Source organism: Macaca nemestrina, chromosome 6 (assembly GCF_043159975.1).
Source record: "Macaca nemestrina isolate mMacNem1 chromosome 6, mMacNem.hap1, whole genome shotgun sequence".
Lineage (NCBI taxonomy): Eukaryota > Metazoa > Chordata > Mammalia > Primates > Cercopithecidae > Macaca > Macaca nemestrina.
This window is the reverse complement of record NC_092130.1, coordinates 10,300,220-10,309,204: the sequence shown is the minus strand read 5'-3', so window position 1 is coordinate 10,309,204 and position 8,985 is coordinate 10,300,220. Positions and strand designations below refer to the sequence as shown.

General features: G+C 51.8%; 1 protein-coding gene across 1 annotated transcript; it reads left to right on the top strand.

Annotated features, from left to right (window-relative positions):
• The first annotated feature begins 485 nt into the window (after window positions 1-485).
• On the top strand, window positions 486-7,396 carry LOC105480845 (forkhead box I1). The gene is made up of 2 exons (XM_011740038.2): window positions 486-1,749; window positions 3,268-7,396. Exons 1-2 carry the CDS (start codon window positions 1,176-1,178, stop codon window positions 3,828-3,830), a joined length of 1,137 nt encoding a protein of 378 aa, XP_011738340.1. The 5' UTR covers window positions 486-1,175; the 3' UTR covers window positions 3,831-7,396.
• The last annotated feature ends 1,589 nt before the right edge of the window (window positions 7,397-8,985 follow it).

Sequence of the window (8,985 nt, the reverse complement as noted above, 5' to 3'; positions counted from 1 at the left end):
GCTCCCTCCATGCCAGGGGCCTCTGCGAGCTGAAACATGAAAGGTCTTTGGATCAGAGGGAGCTGGGAGCCTGCTTGCCCTGCAGCTGGAAAGAAACTTAAATTGTTCAAGTTCTCTCACTTTTCCCTGAAGACTGATTCCCATTTTCCCCTTTTGCTATTATTTTTTTTAAGAGCCTTGCTACTCTGCAGGCACATTCTCAGGTTCTCTGCCTGTCTGCAGCATGTATGCATATGCATGTGTGTGTATGCGTGTTGCCCCCTTGAACACCACCAGGGGCCAGTCCAGGCTCCTCTGTGCCCTCTTCTGAGTCTCCAGGGCCAGCTCTCTCCTGGCAACTCCAGAAAGTGCCTCCTCACCTCAAAAGACCAAGAAACAAGGCTTCTGATAAAGTGTCCCACCCAGTCCAGGCTGGGGCAGTTGGTCTGAGAATGAGCGGACATTGGGGGGAAGAGGAGGGAGAATAAAGGGGATGGGAAGAGAGGTAGAGAGAAAGGGACAGAGTGGAAGAGAAGGAGGAAGGGGAGATAATGAGGATGGAAGCGAGAGACAGAAGTGGAAAGAACTGGAAGCCTAGAGACAGAGCAGGAGAGAGAGAGAGAGAGAGAGAAAGAGAGAACAGGAATGAGCAGCTGTGATGTGGCCAGAGCAGTTCATAGAAAAGAAACTCAGTTCAGAGCAGAAGGGAGGAAAGAAAATAAGAAAGAAACAGAATGAGACGCAAAGAGGAGAGGAGGGAGAGAGAAGGAAAGCGAGGAGGGTAAAAAATGTGAGGAAAGAGAAGGACAGAAAAAAAAAATGAGATGAAGCAAGACAGAATAAAGGAGGGAAAAAAAGAGGGGAATCAGGAGGACGGTGAGAAAAGACAGGAGGGAAAGCCGGGAGAGAGGATAGAGGGGCGTCCTTGCTGCGCTGCATGTCAGCTCTGGTAAGCCGTCTAGCATGTCGTTAGTGGGGATCTAAGGCGCCAGTGGGAAAGTCCCCTCCCAGTGGGCTGGAGGCTGAGGGAGGGCGGGCCCTGGGCTGGGATCCGCAGGCAGGTGGCCGCCCCTGGGTGGGGCCGGCCGGCCAAGCCCTCGGGGTATAAGTGGGAGGCCGGGCCTGCTGAGCACCTGTCGGGGGCAGCTCCTGGGTGCAGGTGCCAGGTAGGTGGCTCCGGCCAGCCCAGCCCCAGCATGAGCTCCTTCGACCTGCCGGCGCCCTCCCCACCTCGCTGCAGCCCCCAGTTCCCCAGCATCGGCCAGGAGCCCCCCGAGATGAATCTCTACTATGAGAACTTCTTCCACCCACAGGGCGTGCCCAGCCCTCAGCGGCCCTCCTTCGAGGGGGGCGGCGAGTATGGGGCCACCCCCAACCCCTACCTCTGGTTCAACGGGCCCACCATGACCCCGCCACCCTACCTGCCCGGCCCCAACGCCAGCCCCTTCCTGCCCCAGGCCTATGGCGTGCAGAGGTCGCTGCTGCCCAGCGTGTCGGGGCTTGGGGGGAGCGACCTGGGCTGGCTGCCCATCCCTTCGCAGGAGGAACTGATGAAGCTGGTGCGGCCCCCCTACTCCTACTCGGCTCTCATCGCCATGGCCATTCATGGGGCACCCGACAAGCGCCTCACCCTCAGCCAGATCTACCAGTACGTGGCCGACAACTTCCCCTTCTACAACAAGAGCAAGGCCGGCTGGCAGAACTCCATCCGCCACAACCTGTCGCTCAACGACTGCTTCAAGAAGGTGCCCCGGGATGATGACGACCCGGGTAAGGAGGCTTTGAGTGTGGGGGGTGTCCCCAAGGAAGGCTCACTTCCTTCCTTCCCAAGACCCCATTCTAGAAAGTTCTGACAAGGGCTGTGCCCCCCCAGAGACTGGGGGATGCTACCAGGCAGGGCAGAGGGGAGCTCAGCAGTGGAGGAGAACATGGGCCTGGGGGAAGATTGGGTTTTCAGTCCTGGCTGTGGTCCTGCCCAGTCAGTGACCTCCAGCAGGTTAGACCTCAGAGCCTCAGTTCCCTCATCAGAAAACCAGGGATAGTGATGGCATCTGCTTTGCAGGCTACAGTGGAGGTGATGAGATAATGTACACAAGGTCTTTGGTGTTATCAAGCGCTTAATCGCCAGCAGGAATTACGATCATCTGCATCTCCAGCACCCAGCACATAAAAAGTCTTTGGTGAATGAATGAATGGACCAAGTAAAGCCCAAGGGCATCCCAAGACTGCCGAGAAGAGGATCTGACCTGGGTTAAACAGCCACTATTGGCCCATTTTGCTGCCTGCCCTATTTCTACTTATGTAACCTCCTTTAACCCCATGACACCCCTGCAGGGTAGCTCTTATTAAACCCATTCTACAGATTAGGAAAATAACACTCAGAGGTGACACAGAATGAAGTGATATGATGGAGCTTGAATTTAAACTCAGTTTTCTCTAACATCAGAAATTGTGAGCTTTTCCTTTCCAATGATGCATTTCTAAAACTCAGAGACCTGCAGAGAGGCGTGTACTAAATAGTCATGCATCCATTTCCCAGAATTAAAGTCCATTTTTGTTCCACCGCAGGAAGCCAAGGTATAGCTCAGAGGAACCCCAACTCTGCCCCATTTGAGGTTGGCAAGCGCCAGGCCTGTTTGTCCCCAGAAGAGGGCAAGTGTTCTGTCCAAGGACTGCTGTCACCCTCAGGCTGAGAGACGGTAGCAGGAAGAGTTCAGGACTTCCCTCGAGATGGTACCTCCCAGCTGCAAAGCCCCTTTCCATATCCAGTGTCGATCGTTCTCAGTGAGCCTGAGGAAGACAGGGGCAACGGGCCCACTTTTCAGACTAGGAAACTGAGGTTCTCCCAAAGCCTCTCAGTCAGTGAGGAGCAAAGCCAGGACTCAAGTCTGTCTTCAGACTCCAAGCCTAGGACTATTAGGGAGTCTCAGAGTTTTTCCTGAGTCTTCTTTTCCTTCGGCATTGAAAGCCCTCCATCCTGCATCCCCCAGCCTCTCAGCATCCTTGCCCCCAGTACTTCATCCTTCTTAAAGAGACCTACATTGCAAACTCCTTAATGCCTGTGCCTCTCGGCTGCAGTCCCAGAGGGCCCTGTCATGGGCTGCTTAATGAAAGATGGAGGTGGTGTGGTCCATCAGTTGATGGAATTCCTTCATTCCTCAGTCCCTACCTTTGGGTCTCTGTCTTCCTGTATCTGTCACCTTGTCTTTTAGTTTATGACAATAAGAAGGAACAGAAGCAAAGTGTTTTGTCCACCTCTCTACTTACCCCCTTTCACTTTTGTATCAGGCAAAGGGAATTACTGGACCCTGGACCCCAACTGTGAGAAGATGTTCGACAATGGAAATTTCCGCAGGAAAAGGAAGAGAAAATCAGATGTTTCCTCCAGCACAGCCACCTTGGCCTTAGAGAAGACAGAGAGCAGTCTCCTGGCAGGCAGCCCCAAGACCACGGAGCCTCAGGACATCTTGGATGGAGCCTCACCAGGGGGCACCACCAGCTCCCCAGAGAAGCAGCCCTCCCCTCCCCCATCGGGCACCCCTTGCCTTCACAGCTTCCTCTCCTCTATGACAGCCTATGTGAGCGGGGGGAGCCCCACAAGCCGCCCCTTGGCCACACCAGGACTGAGCCCTGAGCCCAGTGACAAGACGGGGCAGAACTCACTGAGCTTCAACTCCTTCTCCCCACTCACCAACCTCAGCAGCCACGGCGGTGGGGGTGACTGGGCAAACTCCATGCCCACCAACACGCTCGGCTACGGAGGATCTGTGCTCGGCCAGTTCAGCCCTCACTTCTACAACAGTGTCAACACCAATGGTGTCCTCTACCCCAGGGAGGGCACTGAGGTCTAGGTACAGAACAGCTCCTCAGCCAGATGGACATGCCAGAAAGAAAAGCAGTGGAGGTCCTCCATGCCAGCCCCATGGTGGTCCATGACTGTGGAACTGCCCAGACATAAGCAGGAGCCTCCGAGGAATCCACCCTCTTTCTAGAACACTGGTTAAGGCTTCTGTTTATCACACATAGGCCCACACACAGAATCACCAACTTTGCAATGGAAATACTGGTACCTGCAGAGCAGCAATAACAGTGGCAGGTGCTGTACTAGGCTCTGTACTGGCCACACTTACTACTGACAGTCACCCTGTAAGGTTCACAAACCTCCCCATTGAACAGATGAGGAAACTGAGGCTCAAGGAGGTTAAGTAACATTTCCAGGGTTATATAAACTAGTAAATGGCAGAGCTAAGAGTCAAATCCAGTTCTATGTGATCCTCAGAGATTGGAGGCTGGGATAGAGAACTGGTTGAGTAGCCAAGGAAGGTCAGTGTGAAAAGCTTGCTATGGCAAATAGAGCAAAATCTCTCCGCTGCTTTCTGTCCACCAACATTTAGTGTCAGCCCCGGCACATCTTGTCCTGGTCCAAGACCTTATTCTGCTTGCCCCAACTTCCCTGCAGACACTCCTTTTGCTACCACTCAAGGAAGGAAGTCACCAGTGGCCTTAGTGCAGGAGACTCAGCCCTGGTGGCCCTGCAGAGCAATGCATGTAACATGTGCAGTGCATCCCCATGGAGAGACATCATTGCTCCCTAGCCCCCCAGAAACCTTGAGCAGATCCAGGGCTCAGTGAGAGGAGTGGTGTGTACCCCTAAATCCTCCCACCCCAGCAGTGCCCATCTGTAAAATCTTGTAAAGCCCAGTTTCCTGTGTGCATGTCATGGGCCAGTGAGCTGGAGATGGCTGAGTCTTCCAAGAGAAACAAGGCTGGATAAGCGCTGGTTTTTTTTTTTTTTTTTTTTTTTTTTTAGCCCAGGAGAGGTGGATGTTTGTCTGAGAAAACAATGGCCTCAAGGGAGGGACTCGGGCCACCCTCACACGGGGTCTCTGCGTGATCTCCTGGATTTCTCCTTGTTTTTGTGAGTACTTTTTATGCCAGTGATGTTTCATCACAGAACACCCTGGGAAGTGTTGTTTGTTTTATTTTCTTTTTAATTAAAAAAAAAATGTGGTGCAGAAGCGTGGGCCTTCTTTATGAGATTTCCTGTCTCTCAGCTGCCTGGTGCGTTCAACAGGGGGCCAACTGCTGCCTGGAGCTGAAGGCATTTGGGACAGGAGACAGAGAAAGAATGCATATCCAGACTCAAGACTCTTTTCACCTCTGCATTGGTGTGGAGCCCAGACAAAAGCCCCCAAGGAAAAGAGGGGAGTCTGGGAAGGGAGGATAGGGTCTTGGAAGGAATCCATTAGTACCGTATCCCAGTCTTTATAGTTCATGCAAACCTCTTGATCATTTAATTCTAACAACCCTGCGAAGAGGGGGGGTACTAGTCTCATTATACAGATGAGAAAACTGAGGGTCCGAGTGGTTGAGAGATTCGCGTGAAGTCCACATCCAGTCCATACCTAGGTTTGTCTGACCCTGCACCTCATCATGCTTCAGGATGGTCTCAGATGTGACCAATGCTAGAGGCAGTAACAACAGTACTATGGGCTGCAATTCACTGAGGGCTGTGGGCAGTTCCTGGGTCAAGTGCTGTGTAGGTGGGACCTTTTTAATCCTTACAGCAGCCCATAAGTGTGTACGCTGGTGATCCCCTGGGGTCCCTGACACAATGCCTGCTGCAGGACTTGTGCATTGAAGCTGGATTTTTTGTTAGGAGTTCTCTCTTTAGGTGTGCACTGAGAGGGCTTAAACCAGGAATAGCTGGCCATTTGCATCGCTGCCTACTCAAACCCTGGGGCCTCTCTTTCCTTGGAGTGACAGAGGGGAGCTGGTAAATAACAACAACAATGACAATGATGATTGATGATGACGATGATGGTGATGATGATAATAAGAGCGTTCATCATGGGTTGACCGTGTACAAGGCACTGCATTAGGACTTGACCTACTTTATTGTATTTAATCCTCAAAATAATCCAGTGCACTCAATACCATTATTTTCATAGGTATTATTATTACCATTATTGTATAGAGAAGACTGAAGCCCAGGGAGATTCATACCTTGATAGAAAGCAGCCACAGTCAGGACTCAAGCAGTTCCATTGATGCCTTGGCTAAAGTGCTTCTCCACAGAATCTAGCAATGGGGAGCCCAGGACTTACCACAGGACAGCAAAATCATGACAACCAAGAGAAAAAGAAGCAGGGCTGCCTGAGAAGCCCTTAGGCCCTTTCCCTGGGAGTCCTTTTCCACAGGGAGACTTCTGGCAGATTCCATGTGGCCTACAAAAGTAAAAGGATGGGACATGGTGTCAGACTGTCAGACTGTTAGAAAACCCAAGATAGGCCTGCCCCTTTCTGCAGAGGAAGGAAGCCTACAGCTCGGAGGGAAGGCACTCCACAAATGTCACCAGGACAGTGAGGTCAGAGTCAGAATTAAAATGCAAGTCCCTGAAGCCCAGACTAGGATTCTTTATCACACTAGATCCCTCTGTCACCAAATTTGCCCAAACAGACCACCCTCTCCATTGATCATCTCACTGCCTGCTCTTCAGCTCCTACTCCTTCCCCTAGGTGGGTCTGCAATGGGCGAGGGCCTGGGCCAGAAACGAGGTGTGAAGGGGCCCAGGGAGAGCCCAAGCCAACCCGGAAGGGAGCCGGCCAAGGGAACCAAGGCCCACAACCTCAAGTCTCCAGTCTTCTTCAGCACAAAATTCAATGATGGGCACAAGCAGAAAGGAGAAAGTGTTTAGGGCTCTGACAACACAAAGACCCTGCCAACTCTTGCCTGTGGCCCTGCAAGGAGTTCCTGGTAGCAGCGCCAGGAGCTCATGGGAAGCGTGACTCTGCAAGCACCCAGAAGGGCACAGCTGAGGGGAGTCGCAGGCCAAGAAGGGGTCTCCCAGTAGCTTCCATGGAGGCTGCCTGCCCCTCCTTTGGTTCTCTTCCTCTGAGAAGAAGAGAGAGGGAGGGAGGCAGGGAGGGAGGAAAAGGTGGGATAGAGGAAGGGAGGGGTAAAGGACTGGTTATTTACCAAGCCCTTAATCGTGTGTGCAGTGCTGTGCATGGACACTTGCATGATTAGCCTCCTACTCTTTGGCTCCATGTTGAAGCCATGGTGTCCAGCATCCATAAAGGGTCTGAGAAAAGGGCCACCTGGAAGGCTGCCTGGAGGAGATGCGACTGGAGCTGAAAGATGGTGAAAGTGAGCTGATTCAAACCACTAATTTACCCTCACCCTCCAACAGCCAAACTCGAATCCTCCCCAAGCCCTGAGTTAGCGTGCCTCCATTTCCAAGTGACGTGGAGGTTGGGGGAAGTAGGCCTCAAAGCAGAATATATATGTATAATATACGTACATTTCATAATCCCATTTATTTTAGTAGGCAAAGTTGCAAGAGGAAAAGTTGGGCAATACTATACATAAAATACTAGCAGTCATTGTCTGGTGGCTAATAAAATATTAGGTGTGGCTTTTGGTCATTGTGTTTATCTCTTGTGTACAGTGGACATATTGTCACCCCAGGCCACCACAGCTAGATACCACTGCTTCCAGTGATAGGGGTGCAAGAGACCTGCCATATTGTCCCATGGTCCCCCCGCCAGCACAGATGACTGATCCTGAGGGACACCTGACCCAAGCTGAGGTCTTTCTGCTATGGCTGAGGAATGAGTCCCCTTAGCACAGACATGGCTCTTAGGCAGCCACCATTGAAAGAAAGGGGAATCAGTGTGAGACCAACGACTTATCTAAAATGTGAGATTCAAGGCTGGGTGTGGTGGCTCCCACCTGTAATCCCAGCACTTTGGGAGACTGAGGCAGGAGGATCATTTGAGTCCAGAAGTTTGAGACCAGCCTGGGCAACACAATGAAATCCCATCTCTACAAAAGATTTAAAAAAATAGCCAGGTGTGGTGGCATGTGCCCATAGTCTCAGCTACTCAGGAGGCTGAGGTGGGAGGATCACCTGAGCCCAGGAGACGGAGGTTGCAGTGAGCTGAGATCATGCCACTTCACTCCAGCCTGGGCAACAGAGTGAGACTCTGTCTCAAAAAAATAAAATAAAATAAAATAAATCGTGAGAGTCAGAAAAACAAATGCTCAGACTTACTGAAAAGCTAATGCCAAGCTGGTGAGAGTGTTGTGGGAGTTAAAAGGTGGGAGAAGCTCTCCTCGGAGTTCCTGGAGGGTCCAGCAGAGATCAAGGCACAAGACTGGAAAGGAAGGGGGATTTGAGGAGAGAGCGGAGGGGTCGCAGGGAAGTAGCCAGCATTTATGAGCCCCTGCCATGCACTAGGCCCTGGGGACTCATGGAACATGCAGTTGTCTCCTGTCATCTTCACAATGCCCTGGGCCCGGGGGAACATTTTAACCATTTGACCTATGCAGAAACTGGGACACCCAGGGTTTACGCAGCCTCTCAAGATCTCAGACCACAGTCTACACGCTTTAAATATTAGGCTCCCCCGCACCCCTGTAAATGGACACTGTGAGGCCTGCCATCAAGTGAACCATCAGTCTCCTTGCTAGAGAGAGCATAGGGACATAGCATCCGTATCAGGAAAGCCACGTCGGCCAGCACATCACAGCAGGCCCAAGCTTTGTCTCTGTGGGAGGCTCAACCGCCTGCCCTAGACACGGACTTCATGCCTGCCCCCTGCTTTCCTTCAGCCCAGAAGGAGAGAGACCTGGGCTGCTTTTTCAGCTGATCTGCCTTTTGATATTCTCCTTAGGAGCTGCTGTGAAAACACAATGAAATTGGCCTTTGTCTCTGACTTTCTCTATTCAGAGCTTCTTTGAGGTTCTTGTGGGGCAGAAATATTGCAATGCTGCAGGCACCATTTGCTTCCTTTTACTTGTGGGCCCCCACATGACCCATTGGACATATGCTCCTCCCTTGCAGAAGTCTTTGGAATCCCAAGCAGAAGGCCAAAAATGCAGGGTGTGTCCTGGAGGTGGTATAACTATTTGGGGGAACTCTCCTGCTTTCTTTCAGTTCAGGCACATGAGGTAACAGCAACATTTAACATTTGTTGCATGTTTAGGACGAACTATGTACTT